This window comes from Hyperolius riggenbachi, chromosome 2 (assembly GCF_040937935.1).
Source record: "Hyperolius riggenbachi isolate aHypRig1 chromosome 2, aHypRig1.pri, whole genome shotgun sequence".
In the NCBI taxonomy this organism is placed as follows: domain Eukaryota; kingdom Metazoa; phylum Chordata; class Amphibia; order Anura; family Hyperoliidae; genus Hyperolius; species Hyperolius riggenbachi.
In genome coordinates this window covers 80,414,023-80,441,402 of record NC_090647.1, presented here as the reverse complement: position 1 = coordinate 80,441,402, position 27,380 = coordinate 80,414,023, and the positions used below count along the sequence as shown (strand labels likewise).

Sequence of the window (27,380 nt, the reverse complement as noted above, 5' to 3'; positions counted from 1 at the left end):
TACTGAACCCAAACATGATTCGCTGACACCTCGGAGACCTTGACAAGGAAGTGGTGAAATAAGGGTCAATTATAAAAACTGTAATGCTGGGTACACATGATACGTTTTTCTGCTTGATTTTTCAACTGTTCGATTCTCTTATCTTTTTCCCATTCGCTACTTTGAGAAATCGAGCCAAAAAAACGAACGGAAGGAATATTGGACATGTCGGAAATTATCTATCGAATCCATCTATCGAGCGGAAAAACGTTTGGTGTATACCCAGCATAAGGCTTGGTTCACACATAAATCTGTACATTTCCGGTCCAGTCCTGTCAGTTTTGCATCAATTTTACCTGACTGGACCTGAAATGTGTAAACGCTTAGAAAACGGATACAAAACTGACCGGACTGGACCAGATCCTTTTATCCTGTACACCTTTTATGTGTGAACAAAGCCATAGAAACATATACAAAACTGATGCCAACTGTCAAAAACTGACAGGACACCTTTTTATGGGTGAACCGAGCTTATAAGAGGTACATAGAATCCTGTGGGAGTGATGCTAGCAACATAAACATCACTTGTGACTGGGGAGAATTATGCCCTTGGCCAGCGTTTGGACAAATTGATCTAATGGTTTCATCAAGCTTGTGCACACGGCTTTAAAGGCCTGTTTCCACTATGTACATTTGCAACATTTCTCCTCATCAAAACCGTACGGGAAAACCTCTTCACAGCACATATTTCATTCGCCCAAGTTTGTTGTTCAACTGTGACATCCCCACAGATGATGCTTGGTGATCTCTGGATCTACAGAAACTTGAAAAACAACCCCCTTTACCACTTTATAATGTGTGTTCTGTTCATTCCTCACTTTAGGATTAATGGGCAAAACGGACCTTCAGACAAATTTACACACACATCGGCCTTTCCTTGGATTACTAATTGGGTATAACCTAACCTCTGGCCCCTAGGTACATAGTCCTCTAACCCCTTAATAAGTGTGGTATTCTTGACGTTCCTCCAGACACAACGCTGCCTTGTTCTCTAAGGATAACTTTATGGTGTGAAGCACTTGGAGAGCAGAACAATGCATCCGAGACAAGCTGGCCATCTGCAACCGGAAAAATAGCTTGAGAGATAGTCTTGGCTGACAGCCAAAGTTATTTCAAGGCGGTCATTGTTATGCAGAATGTGTTGGCCCCGTGTGTGTAGGGAAGTAGTACCACACCAGTGAAAATAGCAGCACGACAACACTGGGATCGAGTGTCGCAGGACAGAAACAAGAGTACTGAGCAGACGGATTTATTTCTCAGAAGTTACTCCTTCAAAACAAAGGATTCAACTACCATACCTTTCATCTTGTGTGCCAATCTCCTGGCTGGCACAATGGAAAAGAATTCTGTAAGGCTGATCAATGACAACCATAAGACAAAGATGCACTAGCAGCATGAATGTAGGAGGAACATGACCAGGAGTGTAAAGGGAACCTGTCAATATCACAGTACTCAGCATCCATGCGTTACCAGTAGATAAGACAAACAAAACGTTCTCCAACTTCTCCAACCAACTCAACTTCAGAAATACATGAAAAAAGACCGCCACAATACAGACTTGCTTTTCAGTGTAAGGATTTGTAAACTTGCTTGGGTGAGGATCTAGAGGTTGTACAGCAATCTCAATGTATCAGAGCGATTTGGCTCCCCCTACCACCCTGTATTCTGCTTGAAGGACAGCTGAAGTGAGGGGGATATGGAGGCTGCCATATTTATTTCCTTTTAAACAGTACCAGTTGCCCAGCAGCCTTACTGATCTTTTTGGCATCAGCAGTGTCTGAATAACACCTGAAACAAGTATGCAGCTAATCTTGTCAGATCTGACAATGTCAGAAACATCTGATCTGCTGCATGCTTGTTCAGGGTCAATGGCTGAAAGTATTGGAGGAAGAGGATCAGCAGGGCTGCCAGGCAACTAGTATTGCTTCAAAGGAAATAAATATGGCAGCCTCCATATTCCTTTCTCTTCATTTGCCCTTTAAGCTACATACACATGATTGACTAAAGTCGGCTGAGGCAACTGATGACACCCCTCCATGCATGGTCCCCCAAATCCTCCCACCCTGCATAGCAACAGGACTCGCCAGTCAGCAGTACAGCTGACTCACGTCTGTGCCCAGGGCTGTGGAGTCGTCCGACTCCTCAGTTTATGAAACCACCGACTGACTCCATGTGCCCAAAATTGCTCCGACTCCAATTCCACAGCCCTGGCCGGGCGATGTCCCCCAAGGGGATCGGATCCCGATCCCCAACAGACCACTTCAGCCAAAGGTGTGTACGCACCTTTAAACAGAGAGCTGAGCCTGAACCAGCTTTATATCCCCTTCAACCACCCTAAAATGCCCAAATACCTGGGATGTCAGAGCTGCATAAAGAATGGTAAAAGGTAATCAAGGACACTCCCAGTGATGTGATCTAAAGCAACTTTGGAAACAGTAAAGGTTCCCATTAATGGTACAATCGACCATACAATCAATCGGACTGGGTACAGTTAATGGTGCCAATTGACATTGAACAATAATTCTATCGATCGTTCCATAGATCCGAATTTCTGAAAGAGTCTTTCGGTCTGTTCGGATTGCTTATTTTCCCCTTTATTACTAGGCCCAAACTGTTGTTTCCGATTAATGACAAGGATCGGACAGTCAATTGTTTATGAAAAATTGTACCATTGGTGGGCACCTTTACACAGGTCATGCTGGTGACTGCCAAAAGGCTCTTGGGCATTCTTTTTTAAATGTCAGGCATTTAACTTGTGACAGTGTTAATGAAGCAGAGGTCTGTAAAGACCTTGGAAACCGACCAGTGGTGATGGTAAACAAGATGTAAATTTATTGATGCAGATTTTATGCAAATATATGCATCTATGTGCATATATAAATGTAGCAAAAGTTGTACATAGAATTCACACAACATTTAGATCAAGTCAGAATAATCAGTATCTCATTAAACCGGACCTGAACTCAGAACTTCCTCTCTGCTCTAAAGGTGCGTACACGCACTACAGAAGCCAACGACGGGTCCATCGGACCCTCCCGTTGGGCAGGTTTTCAACAGAATGTAGTGCGTGTGTACACACAGTCGGCGGACTGATAAGGCTGTTCCTGACCGATTCGCTGAGTGGATCGGTCAGGAACATCCTTATCAGTCCGCCGACAGTGCGTACACGCACTATAGTCTGCAGAAAGTCCGCCTAGTGGGAGGGTCCAACAGACCAGTCGTTGGCTTCTGTAGTGCGTGTGTACGCACCTTAAAAGATACGCGACAACATAACCTTTAAAGAAAAACATTTCTATGTTACAGCTGATACACATCCTAAAATAAATCTGCTTCTATTTCTTGTTTTCATGGAAGCAGAGATATTGTTAACATCCTGTGTTTACAAATGAGCTTATCTGTCATGGCAGTCACCTGACACAGGAGAGATCAAATTACAACTTGTGATTAGAAACAGATAAGGGGGAATTAAACAGGCTAAACTCTCTAAATACATACAGGGTGCATTTCTCTATGCTTTCCTTCTGTCCTGTGCAAGAGTTCAAGTCCACTTTAATAAAAACACACCTGTTGATCACTTACGTCCAGACACTTCCACAAATGTAGGGAAATGCTGTCAGTCTTTAGTTATGCAACTTTGCATGGAAAATGAACTATATTTCTGATGTCTAATTAATGAAATTTTACCGTACCTCATTATTTTTACTATATTGTAGTCTGCACTGTTTGATTTTACAATTCAATAAAAAAATAAAAATAAATAAAAACTGCACTATGTGGAGATGGCTAGCCAAACACTAGCAATCTACACCTAGTATCACCATGAAAGGAATGGACTAATATCTGCTCAAGGAAAGGCCTTACCTGAAATATTCTTTTACAGTTCCCATGAAATTCCATACTGAGGCCAATATTACTGGTTTTACTTGAACTTGAAAATTCTATGAGAAGTGCCGTTAATATCGAACAGGCCAATGTTTGCTGTGGAGGGAAAAGAAGAAGAAAAAAAATCATTATGAAGAGAGTCACATTCTGGCACTGCTTAAACAACATGACTCCTTAAAGGAGTTGTCAGGCAAAAAAATTAAGGAAAAAAAAAAAAACGCTTTACTCACTTGGGGCTTTCTCCAGCCCCTTGCAGTTGACTGTCCCACACCGTCACCTCGCGGCAGGGAGCGGAGGTGACTGCGTGGGACTGCAAGGGGCTGGAGAAAGTCCCAGGTGAGTAAAGCTTTTTTTGCTTGATGACTCCTTTAGGTCACATTCACAGTGGGACGTTATGGTCGCACGTTATAAAGTCTTATAACGCAGCTTACCGCATTGCAATGCTAATCCTATGGGTCGTTCACAGTGCCACGTTAAAGTCGCGTTAAAAATGTTAACTAACATTAAACCGCAATGTCCCACTGTGAATACAGCCTTAAACTGTAATATTAATATGTTTTTGCGTCTACTTAAAGGAGGAAAGTCCACCACTGCCTCCCCAGGTTTTAAAAGTTTTATCTGTTTTTACTCTTTTGGAGCCTCTGTTCACATTTACTATACGGGTCCACCCCTGGTGGAGAGGTGTTACCCCTTTCTTCTGATCCACAGAGAGCGAGTTCTTAGCCCTGAGTGGGGACAGGCTTAAAGGGCAACTGAAGTGATAGAGAGGTGGAGGCTGCCATATTTATTTACTTTTAAGCAATACCAGCCTGCTGATCCTCTGCCTCTAATACGTTTAGCCATAGCCCCTGAACAAGCATGCAGCAGATATGCTTGTTTCTGGTGTGATTCAGACACTATTGAAGCCAAATAGATCAGCAGGAAAGCCGGGCAACTGCTACTGTTTAAAATGAGATAAACATGGCAGCCACCATATCACTCTCACTTCAGTTCCCCTTTAATCTCCCCACCTGCATCTACAGTGGTTGCCTGAGTGGTAACCCTGGCTTGTGAGTATAAAGATACTTTATCATCCATTCATCCTTACCAGTACATACTACACTATATCAGGCTCTTGGTGTCATTCTTTATTTATTCTTATTGATATAGTTGGCCCTGTATTTTACACTTTTTTGCGATAGTGATCCTTTAAAGATCCTAAATAGCCATCTCAAGTGTATATGAGGCTTTACTTCTGCTCTAGATGAATAGATGTTTAATAATATCAATCAGGCAAAGCTGTTTACTGATATGAAGGAGCAAATCAGGAATAAACTAACAGCCAGCAGAGGAACTCCTGAAAAGACAACCCAACAGCTATCACAGGAGCAGAAAATGATGCAGACAACCTGCAAAGGAACTAGAAGCCAAGTACTTAAAAATAGTTTGAACAGAGAACTTCTATTTTTATAATAAATCATTTATCATTCATAATTATAAATTATCATTTAATGAATCACAGTTCTTAAAGGATACCCGAAGTGACATGTGACATGATGAGATAGACGTGTGTATGTACAGTGCCTAGCACACAAATAACTATGCTGTGTTCCTTTTTTTCTTTATCTGCCTCAAAGAGTTAAATATCAGGTATGTAAGTGGCAGTTACTGTCTGAGTCAGGACTGGGTCAGACTACAGTGCAACCCTCTCTGATAAGTAATTACAACTATGAAACACTTTCCTAGCAGAAAATGGCTTCTGAGAGCAGGAAAGAGATAAAAAGGGTGAATAGTTTGTAGATTTTAGCTCTGGCATACTTTAATGAATGTGTCATTCAGCAAAAACAAAACTGTAAAAAAGTTAAAAAGTAGATTTAAATATAAAATAAAATTGTGGAAGATCTTAAAAAGTCATTTTTAGGAGAAGGAAGATGGATACAATGGTTCATTTGGTTTATTTTTACCTTGGGTGTCCTTTAAAGTTGATGAAAGATGTATTGTATTAAAAAAAAAAAAAAAAAAAAAGAATTGTAAATCTAAAAAAAAAAAAAAAAATGTCCAGCACAGAGCAGCAGCTGTTCAGCTTGGCTGCAACATCCAATTAAATCTGTTCATTAATTAAAACAGATCATATGAAAAGTATGTTCACACAAGTATTTTCTAACATGCTTGAGAACACATTGACATGGTTAGACTAGAGATGTGACAGGGAGGATTCTATGGCTGTGGATGTAGACACAGAACAGCTTGTCCTGCACGGCATAAAACGCATGAAAGTAACCTCCGATAAGAATTTCATCTGGGGTGGCCATAACCAACCTACCAAAGACAGGAAAAAAAAAAAAAAGACAAAAACTGAACACCCTGAGGTTCTCTAAATGAATCCCTGCACTGTAAAATAAAAAAGGTAAAGATACAGGTCAATGTTAAAGGACACCCGAAGTGAAAGTGATACGGCGGCTGCCATATTTATTTCCTCTTAAACAATGCCAGTTGTCTGGAGCAGCACAGTGGCCTAATGGTCATCTTTGTGGCCTTGCAGCGCTGGTTCCCCAGTTCGACTTCCAGCCAGGGCACTATCTGCATGGAGTTTTTATGTTCTCCCTGTGTTCGCGTGGGTTTCCTCCAGGCACGCTGGTTTCCTCCCACATTCCAAAAACATACAGATAAGTTAATTGGCTTCCCCCTAATTTGTCCCTAGACTACAATACATACACTACACGATACATACAGTGATATAGGACTATGGTAGGGATTAGACTGAGCCCCTGTGAGGGAGAGTTAGTGACAAGACAATATACTCTGTACAGTGCTGGGGAAGAGGTAAATACTAAATAATAATCCTGCTGTTCCTCTGCCTCTAATGCTAAATACACACTATGGCCTCAATTCACGGAGCTTTATCAAACACTTTGTCAAACGTTTGATAATTTACCTCATGGGTAAAATCTAATTTTGAATTCACTAAGGGGTTATATATTTATTGAATGTTTTACCGATAAAATCAAAATTAGATTTTACCCATGAGGTAAATTATCAAACGTTTGATAAAGTGTTTGATAAAGCTCCGTGAATTGAGGCCTAAGTGCTTTTTCTGCTGATTTTTCTGTTTGATCAATTTTCGATTCGTTTATCCACTTGTTTCTCTTATCTTTCCTTATCAATTTCCATTCACTTCTATGAAAAATCGAACAGTAAAACGACTGAAAAGTAATATCAGACATGATGGAAATTATCTATCGAACGCATCTATCGAACGCGAAAACATCATGTGTACCTAGCATAATACATTTAGCAAAAGATCTTGAACAAGCATGTGGATCAACTGCTCTGACTGAAGTGTAAATGGATTAGCTGCATGCTTGTTACAGGTGTGTGATTCAGACACTATTGATGCCAGATAGAGCAGCAGGACTGCCAGGAATAAAAGTAAATAAATATGGCTGCCTCCATATCCCTTTCAGATCAAGTGTCCTTTAACTCATATAAAATTAGCATTACTGATACTCCCAGTCGCCATTATCCATTCTGTAACTTATATGATACATGTCCAGTTTCAGGCACTTTTCTCATGCCAGGCAGCAACATACTGGTTTCCCCTTACGCCTAACATTTGGTGATTAGATATGTTTTCTTTGCCTGTTAATGTACGTACACAGGTCCAACTGTTTCAACCAACCTGTCATCCAACTTATCATTTGAACAACAAGTTGGGACGTTTATCCAATCCGGTAGAAAAGACTGACCCTCAGCTCAAACTGCAGTATTAACACATATCAGGGAGACAACCAGTCCACACCTGGATCCTGTAGAGGTGCAGGGATACACTGTACAAAGAAAAGGATGACTGGGTCTCCACCTGGGTTTAAGCCACAATGGCTGCGTTTATTAATCCATAGTTTATAAAAACAGTGTCCACATTTTGATTTTAGTGATTTTTCTAATAAAAGAGAAAATAATTTCCTCGCTTACTCTCCTTGGCCTGACTGTGTATGCATTGCCCGCCCTCCTCCCAGTCAGCATGAGAAATATTGGCCAGAGAGGGACAAAGGTGTGGGAGGGGAGAACGCGAGGGAAAGTGGCTTTAGCCAATCAGGCTGCAGTAGTTATATCTGAGGGGAAAAGGGGAGGAAAGTACGGAAGAAAAAAGAAAACCCAGCATGCCCTGCAATTTCCTTTGTGCGGCAAATGTACCAAATAAGACCCAGGGAAACTGGGGAATGATGCTTTATGGATAAGAAAATTAAGAGTGATTTTGAACTTTTGGATTGCCTGGTTAGCATCCTTATTACTGGTCTTCCAGATAAAGAATTGATTTTTTTATTTTATGCTCGTCAGTTACACTTGAAACACAAGAAAAACACAACCGTGACCCCTGATGATGGCAAAAGAGCCGAAACCGGTCGGAGGAACAAGAGAGTGGGCATCTCAGAGTTCAACTTAGCTGTTGTGTTAGCAATGATAGTGCTAACACAACAACACTCTTTGGTACAGTTAACAGAAGTCCTGCAACAAATCTGCAGTGTGTCTGCTTCCTGCTGTCATGGAAGCAGACAAAGGGTTAACATCCTGTGTTCACATATTAGGTGTGTCTGCCGAGGACTGCCAAATTTCTGTGCAGACATCTAAAAACACACGGGATGCATTTCTCTGCTTTTCTTGTGTCCTGTGCAATAGTTCTGTTCCACTTTAGCACTTAAACCTCCCTGGCGGTAAGCCCGTGCTGAGCACGGGCTAAGCCAGCGCAGAGGATTGCTCAGGCCCTATTGGGCCGATCTGTACACTTTTTTTGTTGCACGCAGCTAGCACTTTGCTAGCTGAGTACATACCTCGATCGCCACCGCTTGCCGCTACCCGCCGCGTTAGAAGCCCCCCCCAGATCCCGTGCGCAGCCCGGCCAATCAGTGCTGTGGGGTGGATCGGGACTCCCTCTGACATCACAACGTCAATGACGTCATCCCGATCGTCGCCATGGCGACGGGGGAAGCCAAACAGGAAATCCCGTTCTGAACGGGATTTACTGTTTGGTGCTGATCGCCGGAGGCGATCGGAGGGGGTGGGGGGATGCCGCTGCACAGCGGCTATCATGTAGCTAGCGCTAGGCTAGCTACATGATTGAAAAAAAAAATAATAGGTGCTGCGCTGCCCCCTGGCGGTTTTAATAGACCGCCAGGGAGGTTAAAGAAACATTGTGTAACTCTTAGCGCTGAGTAGATTTGAACCTAAATCTGCACCTATAAAATATTTATCACACTCATGATTTTTAAAACTGAGGTAGAGCGGGTGACAAGACTTCATACTCTGTAAAGTGCTGTGGAAGATGCAAGTGCTACATAAATACAAAATAAATGATAACATAAAGCTGAGAAGAGGAGTAATAACTCAAGCATTACACCATCCATCCTTCCTGCAAAGAGTGCAGACAGACTTTCCCATAAATCAATGCACTGTTCACTTAGCAGTAAATAACAGAGTGCATCAGGACGGGGGGGGGGGGGGGGGCACATATCTGGCACACACACTGCACAAGCTGCAGTATACTGGCATAGGGAGACATAAATGGGGTAACATTCAAGAGAGGCTAGTGTGGGAACCATGAAAGACGCTTGCATGAGGCGTCCCTGCTAACACCTATTGCTTTTATGTGGAACCGATGTCTCTATTGCATGCAGCTCTCAGCACCTGTGTATATGGGCTGAGGAGTGCATAAGCCTAGTCTGTGCAATTGCAGGAGGCAGAAGTCGCTTGGTCCCCCCATATACAGGACAAGTGCTGCTTGGTGCACAGCACTTGCGCTTTCTCTACCTATAACCGTATACCAGCTGCAGCATATAGACGCCACTGCTGTGAATGCCTAATCTGTATCAAAAACTCCTACAGTACAAATGACATCTGCACTGAAAATATTACATTTTATTACCATTACAAGCTATAAGCAGTAGCTAGAGGAAAATGGGCAATTTAACTGAATTTATAGCGTAATCTAGCACAATCCAGATGAGGTGATTGAAGTCATGTTCACGCACTTACAGCACTAGAAGAACTGATAGACAGGCACTGTAGGGGCATATAGTAGAATGCAGGAAATTATTCAGGTTGCCACTGTTACGGTAATGTTCCTAGTTTCAGCATCTGAAACACTATCTATAGCTATATATTGCTGTATATTGGAAGTAGCCCCGCCCACCCAGTGATGTTTAGTCTAAGCTGATTAGCTATGCAGAATGTGTCAGATCTGTTACAGTGTTACTACATAAGAAACAGCTACATAGCTACATTATACTCTGGGACAAATGTACGTCATAAGTATGCATACAAATGTATTTTTAGAGCTAGCGGTCCTTCAAGGGAAAATATAAAGCAGTTATAAAATACTATATTATTCATCATTTCTCAGCCTTTAAAACATACTGTAGAAATGGAAACGGAATAAAACCTTTTAGGCAATACCAGTTGCCTTGCTGTCCTGCTGATCCTCTGCCTCTAAGTTTAGCCATAGACCCTGAACAAGCATGCAGCAGATCAGGCGTTTCTGACATTATTGTCAGATCTGAAAAGATTAGCTGCATGCTTGTTTCTGGTGTGTGATTCAGACACTACTGCAGTGAAATAGATCAGCAGGACAGCCTGGCAGCTGGTATTGCTTAAAGAAACACTGGAGCCAATTTAAAAATGGCTTTTTCCCTTTAATTTACCTGAGGCATGTTTGCCTGTTAAAACGCAGCAATCCCGCGGTAGAACGAGGGGTCTTTACCCCCCAAATACCATGACTTTCTTGGTCATGGATTTTGCTGCTCATGGAGGCAGAGCTTTCGGATGCAGCTCTGCCTCCATGCGCGTCTATCAGCCGGCGGATCTCCGCCTCTCCCCCGCCCCCTCTCAGTGATGGAAGGGCATGGAGAGGCGGAGACACCTGTAGAGGCAGAGCTGCTGCTGAAAGCTCTGCCTCTACAGGAAGCGCTCCCCGAGTGTGACCCGGGGGATTTGGGGGGGGGGGGGGGGGTAAAGACCCCTTGTTCTGCCGCGGGATAGCGAAATTTTAGCAGGGGCAAACATGCCTTTGATAAATATAAGGTAAAAAGCAGTTTTTAAACTGGCTTCAGATAAATATGGCAGCCTCCATATACCTCTCACTTCAGTTGTCCGGCAGAATGAAAATGAGGATCATTTTACTCTCCTTGAGCTGGGCTGTTCCCTTATTAGGCCTGGAACCCACTACACCACGCTATAGCTAGCTTTTTTTAATGAGCATTTTGTAAGCGATTTCATGAGCATTTTCTAGCGATTATTGGTAGCGATTTTAAAAAGTAAGCGTTTTTCCAGCGATTGTGTAGCGATTAGCGTTTTTAGTTTGGATTGGTCCTTTCAATTAATTTTAGTTTTACAGTGTGCAGTAATTTAAAAACGCTAGCAAAATCGCTCTGTGTAGGTTCTGACAAGCGATTACGCCAGCGTTTATATACTTCACATTGCAGAAACCCGCTAAACGCTAAAAATGCTGTATGTCCAACGTATGCGATGTTGGTAATCACAATCGCTCCAGTGGAATTTGGCCCATCCATTAAAGAGTAACTGTCAGGCTGCAGAAGCTAATTTAAACCTCTATTCTCCTGTGTTAAACAGTTTAGAAGGAAGCCCAAAAGCAATTAGTGAAGATAAAAATCTCAGTTACCTTTGATGTGTGCTTATCAGCAAGGCTGTTATTCTTAAGAAGACGCAAGCCGCATACCATACTGCAAAGCATTCTGGGGCTCTCCCCTCGGCTGCTAATGAGACGTTACAGCAGCTTGTAATCGCGTAGCACTGATAAATCTCGGGCAGAGTACACTGCAGGAGTCAGCTATTGTTCCTAGCCACATGGCTCATTAATATTCACTGCACACTGTGTTGTTCAAGTAGGAGCTTATCTGTGATCAGGAAGCAGGCAGGACATGACGACACATTTGACAGAAAAACATGGAGCCTGCCATGAGCTGTCAGGAGCATCTATCTCTGCATATACTATATACAAATTCTGTGAAATCCAAACGTGGACAGTGAAATGCATATGTAATGTAAGTACAGCCAATCTTTAGCTACTGATATATGTGTTTATTTTCTCTGAGACCTTATACCTAACAGCTCCTCTTTAAAGCGGAATATAACCCTGCATTTCAACTTTGCTCTAAAATATTATTTACAGCATATTATATGCAAAAAGCATTTTTTTTTTACTAGACCAGCATTGGAAGGGTTAAACACAGACGTTTCAAGTTCTGTGGAGAGATATGCAGAAGTTCAGATTGTTACATTCTATGCATCTATTGATAAACAGTTACACACTCTTTGGCAGTCCTCCAAGCTCCTTCTCAGTCAGAGAGATGAGTCATTCAACACTTAGATACATTTCTGTAAACAAAATGTATCTCTTTTCAGCTTCGGATGCGTCTGCAGAAATCTAAAGGAACTTTAAAGCCCTGTGTAACCCTTCCAATGCTGGTCTAGTAAAAAAAAAAATGCTGGTTGCATATAATATACTGTAAATAATGTTTTAGAGCAAAGTTGAAATGCAGGGTTATATTCCGCTTTAACATTAGCTGAGCGTTTAGGGAAATCAATAGCGTTTTGAAATCCCCCCCCCCCCCCAAAAAAAAAAAAATTCTCTAGTCAATTACTTAAGCCCAACTGGACGAAAACATTTGTCCAGTGTATTTGTGGAGAGTGCACCATCAGTTTGTTACTAAATAAGGCACATGTGGTATCATTTTAACCATGAAGAGTTGTTGAATTCCTTTTGGGGTGTCTTAACCTGCCTGGCGTTCTATTAAGATCGCCAGGCAGGCTGCGGGAGGGTTTTTTTTTAATAAAAAAAAAACTATTTCATGCAGCCAACTGAAAGTTGGCTGCATGAAAGCCCACTAGAGGGCGCTCCGGAGGCGATCTTCCGATCGCCTCCGGCACCCAGAATAAACAAGGAAGGCCGCAATGAGCGGCCTTCCTTGTTTTGCTTATATCGTCGCCATAGCGACGAGCGGAGTGACGTCATCGACGTCAGCCGACGTCGTGACGTCAGCCGCCTCCGATCCAGCCCTTAGCGCTGGCCGGAACTTTTTGTTCCGGCTGCGCAGGGCTCAGGCGGCTAGGGGGGCCCTCTTTCGCCGCTGCTCGCGGCGAATCGCCGCAGAGCGGCGGCGATCAGGCAGCACACGCGGCTGGCAAAGTGCCGGCTGCGTGTGCTGCTTTTTATTTCAGCCAAATCGGCCCAGCAGGGCCTGAGCGGCAGCCTCCGGCGGTACTGGACGAGCTGTGCTCGTCCAGACCGCCCAGCAGGTTAAAGCTTGGACACACATCACATACAAAATGGGTAGGGACAAACTCAATCCAACATAAAAAAGTAATTTTCAAAATTACGATCAAACTTGGGAAAGTCTTAGCAAAACTACAAGAGACATATGTGGTAACATTTTAAACCTGATAAGTTGTAGAATAGAGTTTAAAAAGTTTTAGGGTTTAGGCCCATGTCTTGTGTATTCTTTTTAGTTCCAAACGGAATCAAAAGCAATTACATTTTGGCATATTGGGTTTTTAAATATGTATGCCATAAGGGTATATTACTATTATTTTTGCAAATAATGTCTCATAATCATCGATAGTGTACAATAAGAAAGCAAAAATAACAAAACAGAAAAAAAGACACCTTTATTTCCAAACATTGTCACCATACATTGTGCTAGGAACATCATTTAAATGTTGTAACAACAAGGACAAATAAAATGTGTGGGTTTAACTTCTAGTTAGCACTGTTTATTGTAAAGCTATAATAGATGTAAATGGAAAAAGTGTGTTTTTTCAATTTTTTAACTTAAATTCCCTTTAAAATGCATGGAAAATAAGGTAATTACTAAACAAAAATTTCACACCCAAAAAGCCTAATTTGTCCTGAAAAATTTAAATTTTAGGTGTGATAAATAGTAATAAAGTTATTGGTGAATGAATGGGAGCAGCGCTAATATATGTGAAAATTGCTCTCACCCTGAAGTGGTTAAACTGACTGAAAAAGGTGAGAAAATGTTGAAAATGAAATGCCCAAGAACTGATCAACAAAGTATTCAACTCAAAACAATTTTTTTTAATAAGTGCCAAAAATTGTATATTTTGGACTGGACAGAAATGTTTCAGGCCCCTCCACAGCTGACAGCAATTCAGAAAAGACGTCAATGGAGCAGAACAGCGACTCAAGAAGAAATAGGTCTATATCCCTGGGGTTACTACTGTGGCTCACAGGCAATAGTCTGAGGTTTAGCCTGAACTATGTCCAATACCTCTCCGCAGCAGAAGATTAAAGTAGCGATGATACTATTTATGCAGGCTCACACAACAGCTGATAGTCAAGCCCACTGCCACCAACTGCCGCATCTTTGCACATAAAATGCCTCTCATGTCAATACCTTGACCTTACAGGCGCTTGTTATCTTAGCTAGCACGTGCCAAACTTAATCCCCTCCTGCTGCCCGATACCTAAACAGATCAAACTTGAATAGTCTGCATGTGTCACCGCCTTTCGCTCAGGGCTTGATTCAACTAAAGTGACAATGCCATTCCACAACAATGGCAGCTATTTCAACCTTTTCAGAGGTTAATGTAAATTGTAAACACCAGCGGCTGTGCACAGAGCAGAGGCAGGAGGGAGGAATGACGAATTGTGTCTGAAACACACGACTGCTTTAATTACCCAAAGCAAAAACCTTTTGAAAACTGACAGGTTAAAGCTCATGTATGTCATCTCCCCGATTACCGCTGGCCAATACTAAAGAGACGGACAGCTTACTAGGAGACCCGTAACAACCCGCTCATTGTGAGAGCAATTTGTAAAAAATGTGAGGAAAAAAATTCTGTGGAAAGGACCAAGGATATCAAAGGAGAAAATCTGATGCACAGGAACTAAGTCCCACTCCCACAGAGTGCAGCTAGCCGAAGATTTATGCCATTTATTATCCAGTGAGAATGAGTGGCAGTGCACATGCATAAAAAAATGTACTTTATTGTAGAAACGTGTTAACCTCTTAAAGACCAGAGGTTTATACCCACCTAGTGACCAGGCGATTTTTTACAATACAGCACTTCGCAACTTTAACAGTTTATTGCTTGGCCATACAACTTAACACCCAAATGAATTTTACCTCCTTTTCTCCCCACTAATTGAGCATTCTTTTGGTGGTCTTTGACTGCTGCTGCGATTACAAATTAAGCCAGGAATAAAAAATAAAAAAAATCAGTTTTACTTTCCTGGGGCTTTTACCAGCCCCCCCTCCAGCCATCCCATGCCCTCGCACTTATGGAGCCTCCTGTGCCCCGCCACCAGCTAGTTTCGTTTTCGCTGACAGGACCAACAGACCTGGCCACGCGTATTTTTCTTTGTGTTCCCATCCGCAATAGCGTCCTGTGCAGGAAGCTACTGAGGATGGGAACATGAAAATCACGCGTTGCCAGGCCTGTGCAGGCGCAGAAAGCCCACAGACTCCCTGTCAGCGAAAACGAAACCAGCTGGCGGGGGACCGGAGGCTCCGTGAGTGACTGCGAGGGCACAGGTCGGCTGCAGGGGTCTGGTAGAAGCCCCAGGCAAGTAAAACTGATTTTTTATTTCTGGCTTAAGCGTCCCTTTAATAAGCTGCCACTGATTAGAGACCATGAAAAATTCAACTAACTTTGTGCATTTTTAAATATACAGTACTGTAAAAGAAAACCCTGGAATACTTAGTCATTTTTAGGAGTGGGAGGATAAATAATTGTTTAATTTACCAGTTTATTTTCACCTCAGGTTCACATTAAAGGAGTACTGTAATAAAAAAATAAAAAAAAAAAAAAGCGCAGAAAGCGCCCGGCGACGACAGCGGGAGCGAGGAAGAAGTCGCAAAAACCGGAAGTGAGGCACGGCGGGGGACTAGATGATTGTTTTGTCCTGGCGCAGGCACAGGACATCTGCGGGTGGGGGGGGTCTTAGAAGCCCCAGGTAAGTAAAACTTTTTATTTCATTTATTACAGTACTCTTAAAGGGTGTGGTGTGTGTGTGTGTGTGGGGGGGGGGGGGGGGGGTTCGACACTCTTATGAATAAAAGTTACGCTCTTTTGAGGAGTGGAATTGAAGAAATTATTTGATTTCACCTAAAAGAGGACTTCGGCCAAAGACCATATGCCCAATGCTCTGGTGTCAAAGCAAGCCGACGCCCTAGACTAAGGGTCCCCAAACCTTTTCGGTCAAGGTCCAGGTCAACATACTTCAGACTGCAGGGGGGCCGGAACATACATAAAATGATGTTGAAAAACATTACATTTAATCTAGGTATACCCTTCCAGTCATGCCCGGAGGAGACCTCCCAGCAGCCCGAAGAACGTCTTTGTGCACCAGACAGTGAAGCACACCCAGGTGACAACCTGCCATCCAGTTGGACAGCAGTGTCACCTGATGCAGAATTAGACTGGAAGCCAGCGAATGACTGCTCGCTGGCTTCTACAGTATGTGGATGGGTGGTGCCAGGCACTGCTATTCTATATGCGGGGCGCCAATATTTCCAGTGAAAAAGCCTAAGGAGGCCGCATTCAGCCCGGGGGCCATAGTTTGAGGACCACTGCCCTAGACCGATGCCACCAAAAGAAGCCTGCATGATCTAGCTGAATTATTATTTGCTGCTGCCATACAATTTCCCCTCAGCTGAATTCCTCCAGAGGCATACAAGAATATACCAAGAAACACATATGAATGCCAGGGCATCTGAAGTGCTGCCATTGAGAAAGCAATCAATATTTTCTCACACTTTCCCCAATTATAAAAAGAAAAAAATGAAGATTCTGTGTTTCCCAAAGGGGAGGTGGTGAAATGCGTCACCCTGATGCTCTGCTCACTGTTCCCTCCGCTGGTAACAGCAATGCATTTGTCTCAACACGCTCAGAGGAATCTTTCATCGATGATCATCATTCATTATCCATACAATAGTCACTTCACACAAATGTGTGTACTTCTTAAGAGAGGCTCATTTAGAGTGAGCAGTGCATGGATAGACGGGCCAGCGGCAGCTGCCTGTACGTGTGGCTCTGTGCAGCGCTGAGGGGACAGCCTAGGAGGCAGCAGTGCAAGTGAAGGAGGAATGGCATTAGGGTTATGGGATGAAAGGTCAATGGAATCATTTACTTTCAAGAACACTCCAGCAGCAGATGTAGTGTACCGCCAGATCCTCATTAAAGAGGTATTAGTGTCCGTGACAGAGAGGGATTAGCAGCTTCAAAAAAAAGAAAAGAAAAAATAAAAAACTGTTCAACTATGTCGTTTATTTGTAGCTCATTTTCTCCTTTAAAACATACTGGCTACCCGGCTTTTCTGATTTTTTTTTCCCCTCCCTAAACAAACTGTATCTCTCATCTCTCTCTAATATCTATTCATTTTAGTATTTCAAGAGTGTTGATAACTTCCCCAGCACTTAAAGAGGAAATCCAGTGAAAATAACATAATGAACAACAGTGCTTAATTTTTACAATAATTATGTATGATTTAGTCAGTGTTTGCTCATTGTAAAATCTTTGCTCTCCCTGATATACATTCTGACATTTATCATACGTTTTACTGCTGGCAGGTGATGTCAGTGGAAGGAGATGCTGCTTGCTTTTATGGCAGTTGGAAACAGCTGTTATTTCCCACAATGCAACAAGGCTCCCACAGTGTGATATCAGGACCATGGTACTGACATCACACTGTGGGAGGGGTTTCACCACAATATCAGCCATACAGAGCCTCCTGATAATCCGTTTGAGTGAAGGTAAAGATTTCTCATTGGAAAAAGGGGTATCCGCTACTGACTGGGATAAAGTTCAATCCTTGGTCACGGTTTCTCTTTAACAGTCTTTCCTCAATAACCAAACATCAAAGGCGCTACAAGCCTCATACACACATGCAAAATGTAGCCAAATAACGACGAGCAACTGACATCTCATCCAACAGAAACTCAGACGACTATTGTGCAATCAGCCACGTGTCATTTGAACAGCATTGTTCTACTGGATGCGCACATGTTGTGAATAATGTAAATTCTACTTGCGCACAGTATTTAAATGAGTTGGTGGTTTGCAATATAGGTGCATGAAAATGACAAGTTTTTACAGCGACATCACCGGTAAAGTCATTTCTGCGACATTGTTCGTCTTTTTGGTGACTTTTGATGGTCATGTGTACGGATCTTAAAGGGAATCTGAAGTGAAAGTAAACGTATGAGATAATGACATGTATGTGTAGTACAGCTAAGAAATAGAACATTAGTCGCACACATACAAGTCTCATTGTTTCCAGTACAGGAAGAGTTAATACACTTGAGTTGTTATGCATGCAAAAGAGCTTCTCTGAGCTGTTCGACCCAACTTTGTTGGCTACAGTGCTGTTTTCTGAAGCATTTATCTCAACCTGTCTCTCAAGGTTTTACTGCAGCAAAGTTCAAAGGGTCATCAGCTCTGCTCTATTTCATAGTTGAAAATACAGAGTGTAGTTTGTAAACTGCAAATATTAGAGAATGATGCAATGTTATAAAAATAAAGCTATATAACTGAAAATAAAAATACTACTTTGCTACTAATATTCTATAAATTATCCATACTACACGTGCAACTCCTAGATCATAAGTTTTTTTTCACTTCAGTGTCACTTTAAGCCTTACCATAGCAATTTGTCCATCACAGCCCAAGTCTGATTTTGAAGGGAAGCAAATTAAAAAAAACTGTTTTTGGGAATACGGGAAGAAACCAGAGAGTCTGGAGGAAAGCTACGCAATGCGGGGAGAATATACAAAATCCCTGCAGATAGTATCCCGGCCGTAATACAAATCAGGGACCCATCGCTGCAAGGTGAGAGTGCCAACCTCTACACCACCATGCTGACCCACCTATATCTGTAAGTCTATTTATGGGAGTGCATGTGTATACGCATGTGCGCGTGGACAAGTAATTCTCTTTTTTTAGAGCCAAAGAAAAATGGCATCATTGAGGAGAGCCTCATTTTAAGCACACTTCTGAATGAGTACATGAACATGAATGGAGTTTTAGTATGGAATAAATAGGTTATTCCATCAGGCAGCTATGGACTCATCAAAAGCCAGCTCTGACAATGTGAAAAATCCTGACTGCTTGAGATGTAAAACATCCCAAACATTGTAGGTATCAACAGAATTTAAGAGAAACCGTGACCAAGAATTGAACGTCATCCCAATCAGTAGCTGATACCCCCTTTCCCATGAGAAATCTATTCCTTTTCACAAACAGATCAACGGGGGCTCTGTATGGCTGATATTGTAGTGAAACCCCTCCCACAGGAAAGCGTGAGGACCATGGCCCTGGCAGTTTCCTGTCTGTGAGCCTTGTTCCATTGTGGGAAATGGCTGTTTACAGCGGTTTCCAACTGCCAAAAAAACAAGCAGCATTCCAATGACATCATCTGCCAACAGTAAAAATGTCACCATGTAATAAATGTCAGAATGTAAATCAGGGAGAGGAAATATTTTACAATGGGCAAACACTGACTACATCATTTATACATAATTATTGTAAAAATGAAGCTTTTTTTTTACACTACATTATTTTCACTGGTGTTCCTCTTTAAAGGATACCCGAACTGAAATGTGACATAATGAGATAGACATGTGTATGTACAGTGCCTAGCACACAAATAACTATGCTGTGTTCCTTTTTTTCTTTCTCTGTCTGAAAGAGTAAAAATATCAGGTATGTAAGTGGCTGACTCAGTCCTGACTCAGACAGGAAGTGACTACAGTGTGACCCTCACTGATAAGAGACTCCCCTTTTTTACCTCTTTCTTGCTCTCAGACGCAATTTTCTGCTAGGAAAGTGTTTTATAGTTGGAATTTCTTATCAGTGAGGGTCACACTGTAGTCACTTCCTGTCTGAGTCAGGACTGAGTCAGCCACTTGCATACCTTATATTTAACTCTTTCAGGCAGAGAAAGAAAAAAAGGAACACAGCATAGTTATTTGTGTGCTAGGCACTGTACATACACATGTCTATCTCATTATGTCACATTTCAGTTTGGGTATCCTTTAAACAATTTTCATGTCACTATGAGTACAATCAGGACATTTTCTTAACTGGACTAAAATATTTTATCAACATGCAATTCATCACAATACTTAATTTGAGGATCGCTGTGCTTTCATAAAAATATAGAATGCAGTTCAACAGGGCTGAAAGTATTTTTTCCCTATGTCACTGGCACTGGATTTTCAAAAGCACTTACTGAACAGCAGGTGCTCAGCCTACCTGACAAAACAGTGTGCTAGTGAATAGTGAGGCTGGACAGCATGTCTGTACAGGTCCTTTCCAGGAAGTGCTTTTGTAAACAATGGAAATGCTGAGAATCCCCCATTAGAAGATGGAGTAGTCCAAAACCAGTTAAGTTTATATTACCTACAGTTAGTGGCAGCAACATCGCAAAACGTAACTTATAGGAGTATTTTACTCTGGGACAAATGTACACCTTAACTGTATGTATTTAAAATTGTACAACTTGTCATGATGATGGTTATTTATCCTAGTGCCCTACTGTAACCTACATATTGAAGCTTGAAATATGTAGAATGCCGGGACTTCCCTACAGTCAATGAAGCCATGCATAACTGTAAAGTAAAATGTATGCAGAATATAGTGAAGAAATATGACTGGGGATCTGGATCCTCCTTGGACTGCCTGCGATCTGCATATATTACCACCAAACCTTTACAACCCATTATCCTCCATTCACCTGTAGAATAAACAGAGCAAGGGCTAATGGCATGAAGTCTAGAGGTTCCAGAGAGTAACCAAACATAATTAGGAAAATGGCAGCTTCTACCTGAGCTTCCTTGCAAAGGTAGCTTTCTTTTCTAAAAGCGGGTTTGGTTTTTGGCTAAACGTAACAGTACTGCCACAAATGGAGACCAGTAATTCTTCATAATAAACCCAATTCAACCGGTATGTCCCACCGCTGAAGTAGTGACAGCACCTCAAACAAAGCAACATTCTCTGGCACAGAGACCACCTCTTGTTCTCAGAAGGGATTGTCTGTGATAATCTCCTGGCGTAGGCCCAGGGGCTTTATTACCCAAAATAAACTGGACAAAAGGTTAACACTAACAAAGGCAGCCAGCTGCTTCTTCATTGGAACAGATCAGTTTAAGTGGAGCACAAGGTGAACCTATCAATCACCAGATGCTAAAGTGAAAATTCTAACAGGATACGTGGTATGTGAAGTGGAGGTCCTGTACACTGATACTGAATGTAAACCTGTACACTGATACTAAACACTAACCTGTATGCTGATGCAACCTGTTGAAGGTTAAGTGACTGGGTAAGAGTATCTCCAAAACCGGTCAGGAAATATGTAGTGTTTCTAGTATGCAGTGGTTACGACTTGAAAAAAGTGTTCCAAGGAGGACAACCAGTGACCTGGTGACATTGTTATGGGCATCCAAGGCTTACAAAGAGCACATGAAGCTGGGCTGTGGAGTCAATACAAAAATCATCCGACTCAAACAGACTCCAACTTCAAGTACCATTAGCCAAAATGGCTCCGATTCCTACTACTTAGTCTAATACTAAAAAGTTGATCCGGGATAAAAACTTTTATTCATTGCATAGTGGTGTTCCTTCCATATAGTTTATAGGGCATTCCTCAAGCCAAATACTTTTTTTTTTAAATTGTTTATATTTTAATACTCTAATTCCCTATGAACTAAACAAGCCTCGCCCACAGCTCCTCCAGCTCCTAGGCACTCTGCGACCCATGTAGCAAGGGCTTATGGGAGCTAAGTCTGGGCAGGAGGAGGTGTTACTAGCCAGAGATTTCAGAGGAAGAGGGGAGGAGGAGAGGGGAGGGAAGTTTTCACATGCTGATGGCTGGAAATGCAGATCAGCTTGCCTGTGTGTAAAGATCACAAGCAGAATATGGCTGCTCATTTTATCACAGGAAGAAATAATCATATACGGTTGAAGCTGTTTGCAGCTAGATTTGCTGTGTAAACTATCTAAACTTTAGATAAGATATATAGACAAGTTACTTGTTATAGTTAGTTTTTCATCCTGGATCCACTTTAACAGGGCTGTGGATTTGGCACAAAATCTGACTCTGGACTCAGTTTCATGAAACCACCGTCTCCAACTTCAGGTACCCAAAAATTGCTCTGACTACTCGACTTTGGCTCCACAGCCCTGACGTGAAGTGACTGCTAGTCTGTCTGATCCCACAGGAATGTCAATGTAGCACAAATTGAATAAAAACAATGCTGGCGTGAGATAAAGGTGCTGTGTAAGGACCGGGCCAAGTTTTACACTTCTGCTATGCCTTTGCTTGAGTTCACAGATCTCAGGGACATTTAAGGTAGCCATACACTGGTCGATTTGCCATCAGATTCGACCAACAGATCCCTCTCTGATCGAATCTGATCAGAGAGGGATCGTATGGCTGCCTTTACTGCAAACAGATTGTGAATCGATTTCAGCCTGAAACCGTTCACAATCTGTTGTGGTGGTGGTGCTGCTGCTGCCGCCGCTCCCCTCCCCCGCCGCATACATTACTTGCTCCGCCGGCGTGACTGCCCCCGGTCACCGCTGCTCCGTCTCCGCTCTGGTCTCCAGGTCCGGCATGCTTTACTTCTTCCTGCCCGGCAGGAAGTTTAAACAGTAGAGCGCCCTCTACTGTTTAAACTTCCTTCCGGGCAGGAGGAACTGAAGCATGCCGGAGACCAGCGCGGAGACGGAGCAGCGGTGACCGGGGGCAGTTGCGCCGGCGGAGCAGGTAATGTATTGCCGCTCTATTGCGTCGGTCGACGGGCACTCGAACGCCGCTAGCGACGCGCTCCCTACCCGCGGGCGACGGTAATTTTCCGCACGGAGCGATCGATGGGATCGGACGAAATGGATTGAAATTCGGCGTGTAGCGCGAACGATTGGCAGCAGATTCGATCCCAGTGATCGAATCTGCTGTCGAAACGGCGGCAAATCGGGCCAGTGTATGGCCAGCTTTAGTCTTTTTCCTCAGGACAAATAGAGCTTTCTTTTGATACTATTTAATTATAGTAAATCTGGAATTTGCTTTTATTTTTTAAAGAAAACAGTTGCTTAAAAATGAAAACATGCTGCCAAACGCACCAAAGAAGGACATGTATATGAAACAGAACGTGACAGACATCAGGCACAACAGACACAATCCCTACTGTAGCCAAACACACCTGCAACATTTGTAAATCACTAATTGTTCAGTATATCCGTAATTGTTCAGGATATACCAGGGCTATTTTTTGCACATGCAAAATCTTACATTATACACTACACAACATCCTCTACCTGTATGTGATGCCTGCGGCAGCAGGCTTTCTGGCCATTCCTCTGGTAGACATTATTAAAGAGGAGCTCCAGTCAAAAAATAATGTAAAAAAGTACTTCATTTTTACAATAATGATGTATAAATGATTTAGTCAGTGTTTGCCGATTGTAAAGTCTTTCCTCTCCCTGATTTACATTCTGACATTTATCACTTGGTGACATTTTTACTGCTGGCAGGTGGTGTCAGCGGAAGGAGATGCTGCTTTCTTTTTTGGCATTTGGAAACAGTTATTTCCCACAATGCAATGAGGTTCACATGCAAGAAACTGTCAGGAACCATGGTCCTGAGATTACACTGCGAGGAGGGGGTTCACCACAATATCAGCCATACAGAGCCCCGATGATCCATTTGTGAAAAGGAAAAGATTTCTCATGTAAAAGGGGGAATCAGCTACTGATTGGGATGAAGTTCGATTCTTGGTCATGGTTTCTCTTTAATAAGAGATTGTTTTTTTTTCTTTTGAAGGACTTGTTAATATTTTAAAGAGGCACTGTAGTGGCAACAGTTGAACGTAGTAAATTATTCAGGATACCCACTTTTATGTAAATTATCTTGGTTTCAGCATCAGAAACACTTCCTATATCTATATATTGCTGTACATTGAATGTAGTCCCACCCTCTCCCTGATGTCACAGCCTAGGCTTTTTATTATGTAGAATACATCCCTTGAGCATTCTGAGAGACCAGAACTTCCTACTGGATTTAGAACTCTGTAAACAAACATTCCGCAGTGGTGCACCCAACAGGACTAAAAAGGTCACCAGCTGTGTTCAATTTTATGTGCATCAGGGTTAGGGAACATTTTACAAACACTAACTTATTTATAAATAATTACTGTAAAAAAATAGAAGACATTTTATGAATTATGTTATTTCTGTAGATACATTTGTAAAATTAAGAAGTTTTAAGCAGTACTCTAACATAGTCATAATATGAAATCCTTTTGTAGCGATCAACACACATTTATGTCCCTTTTCCCTTATTTCTTGGACTTGGGCTGGGTTTACACATATATCTGTACATTTCCGTCCCAGTCCTGTCCTCCGGAACTGATAGAAAACTGACAGAAAAGGACTGGTACAGAACTGAGCATCTCTCGGCTCTGTTCCCACTTGAGCGGAGAGTGGACATTTTTTGTCCGTTCTCTGCTCATGACAAAACTGACAGTGAACAGCTCCTATTTAATACAGGTAAGTCCTCGGTTAACGAACGAGATAGGGACTGTAGGTTCGTTCTTAACCTGAATCCGTTGTTAAAGTGAATGGGAACCGCATTTAAAAAAAAAAAAAAAGAAGCAAATACTTACCTAAGGAGAGGGAAGGCTCTGGGTCGTATAGAGCCTTCACTCTTCTCTCTCAGTGCTCTCTAATCCTGTGCTGGCTCCCTCATTTCATTCCCCCATCAAAAGGGTATTTGGAAGTCTTCGGGAGCCGTGTCCTCCTGAAGACGTGTGTCTCCATACTGCACAGGCGTGAGCGTGCAAGAGAGCGTGCTTGCGCAGGCGCAGTACTGGGCGGCCCTTCTTCAGGAGCATACGGGCTCCCTGAAGACTTCTGAAGCCTCCTACGGCCGGATAAAGCAGTATTTGACTAATTTAGTCAAATACTGCTACCGGGCGAGCCAGCACTGGAACGAGGGGACCAGGAGAGGAGCGGGTAGGCTCTATAGGACCCAGAGCCTTCCCTCTCCTTGGGTAAGTATCTATCATTTTTTAAATCCGGTTCCCATTCACTTTAAGTCGGTACGCTGTGCTCTCTCTGTCCCCTATGTGCCCCCCCTTTGCACCTCTGTCTCCTTCAGTGCCTTTGTTCTCTCTCTGTGCTTGTTTGTCCCCCATCTGTGCCTAACTATGTCCCCAACTCTGTTTGTCCCCCCTCTGTGCCTCTTTGTACCCCCCTATGCCTTTGTACCCCCTTCTGTACCTCCATGCCTCCATTTGTACCCACTGTGGATTTTTGTACCACCTGTGCCTGTCACCCCTCTGTTTTTACCCCTTGTGCCTCTGTATCCCCTCTGTTTGCACCCCCTGTGCCTAAATTTGTATCTCCCTGTTCCTCTTTATCCGCTCTCTGCCTGTTTTTACTCCCCAGTGCCCCGCTTTTTCCCCTTGCTCTCTGCCTCTGTATGTCACATGACATACAGGAAGCAAAGCGATGCTGCATCTAGAGGTGCTGTACGCGGCTATAGGGAGCAGGAGGCGGAGAGCGGAGGACAGACAGCGTTGGACTCAGTTCGGAGGCGAGTCCAACACTGCTGCGGGGACATTCACTGGCACTCACCAGAAGTTTGAAGCCGCTTCTTCAAACTTCCCCACGCGGAATTGACATCATCGTGACGGGATCGGGCCGTTCGTATCCGCAGGTCGTTCTTAGTTCGGGCATTCATAAACTGGGGACTACCTGTATATAGGAGCCATTAACACTTGTCATGCTGCATCTGATACGTGGAATGCATTGCAGTAACGGACCGCACTTCGGCGCAATCTGCGATATTCCCGGGGCCAGGCGGATGCGTTCCCTCATAGAATATGAGGGTTATGCATCTGCCCCAGGCTCCAGCCGAATCACAGCAGACTATCGAAGTGAACATTGTCCTCTCCCGCTGGCCGCACGTGATTGGGCAGCAGGTGGGAACCAAGCCATAGAAAACTCATACAAAACTGATGCAAACTGTCAAAAACTGACAGGACAAGACCAGAACTGAACACCATTTATGTATGAGCCCAGCCTCAAGGTATTTAGATTTTACAACTTATTTTTACTACTTACAGGAGTTTTGAATACTATACTCCTTAATCTGAGATCAAAATAGCTTTCCTTGTGTTTGCCAGAATGTTTATACACTTCAATTCTTTCCACTGCTTTTTGCAGCATGCCGTGCCATACAAACTTTCTTCAGCTCTAGAAACCTCATGCTACAAACAGCTAGCAGAAAACAACTCAACAGGCCCCTCTGTTGGCTGCAGGCGGTACTGCACAGCGAGGAGTATGCAGATGTTTCCAGCTGCCACCACACGTCACTTATCACCGTCCTCTGGCCAAAAGGCCTTCAGATCTACAAGAGCTTTCTGGTTTCCCAACCTGTTGTGAGACGGTTTGAATAGTATTTGCATGTCAACCGGAAAGAATGTGGATTGCATACTGGAGTCATAACGTGCCGAAAATATGAAGCTTATTCCGATGGAAGCTTTCGATGTGTTGGAAAAGAACATTATACGCCTTGCACTGCAGTGTGTAACACACACCAGATTAAAGTGACCGCCCCCAGTAAACCACGGGCGCGCAGAATGCACATGTGACCACGACAGGCATGCTGAGAGACACTAGAAGATTGAAGTAATTGGTGGCTGAATCATCCCTTGTAAATACGTGCTGGATTACATGTCTTACTAGGTCGCCATATCACAAGGCACAAGTGTCTCCCCATCATTATACACCATCTAGTCCTTAATATGGATATGGGAAAAACACACACGTGTGCTAAAAAGAGTAATGCAACCCTAACACACAAAAGTTTCCAAAATTCATTCATTTACATTCTCCACTAACAATATACAGACTGTTTATGATTACTCTTTGATGATTCAACAGAAAAAGTCAATATGCATCAGCATTTAAAGGACATTAAAGGTGAAAAAAGCGGATGATAAAAATAATTGTATCTGTCCCCCTCCTCCTAAAAATGAATTTTTAAAGAGAGTCTGAAGCGAAATAAAAATTGCTAAATTTACCTTTTAATTAGCTTCAGTACTCATCAGCGGTAAACCGCCGCATCCCTGCTGAAAAACGAGGGCTGCAGACCCCCCAAATCCCTGGTGGGGAATCTGGCCGTAGCTTCCTGAAAGAGGCAGAGCTCTCTGCTGTAGCTCTGCCTCTACTGATGTCAATCGCGGTGGATCACTGCCTCTTCCCGCCCCTCTCACTCTTCCTTTACAGAGAGGGGGCGGGGAGAGGCGGAGATCCACGCAGCGATTGACGTCAGGAGAGGCAGAGCTACAGCTCATAGCTCTGCCTCTCAGGGCAGCACAATCCACGGCCAAGTTGGTCGTGGATGTTTGCCCGGGGATTTGGGGGGTCTGCAGCACTCGCTTTTC

At 43.0% G+C, this 27,380-nt stretch overlaps 1 protein-coding gene across 2 annotated transcripts in view; it reads right to left on the bottom strand.

The window, feature by feature from the left end:
- XPO4 (exportin 4) overlaps window positions 1-27,380 on the bottom strand; it is a 157,693-nt gene that overhangs the window by 72,980 nt on the left and 57,333 nt on the right. For both annotated transcript variants that reach the window (XM_068266960.1, XM_068266961.1), the window contains exon 5: window positions 3,901-4,017. In XM_068266960.1, the coding sequence (XP_068123061.1) occupies window positions 3,901-4,017 (117 nt within the window). The remainder of the gene's footprint in view (window positions 1-3,900; window positions 4,018-27,380) is intronic.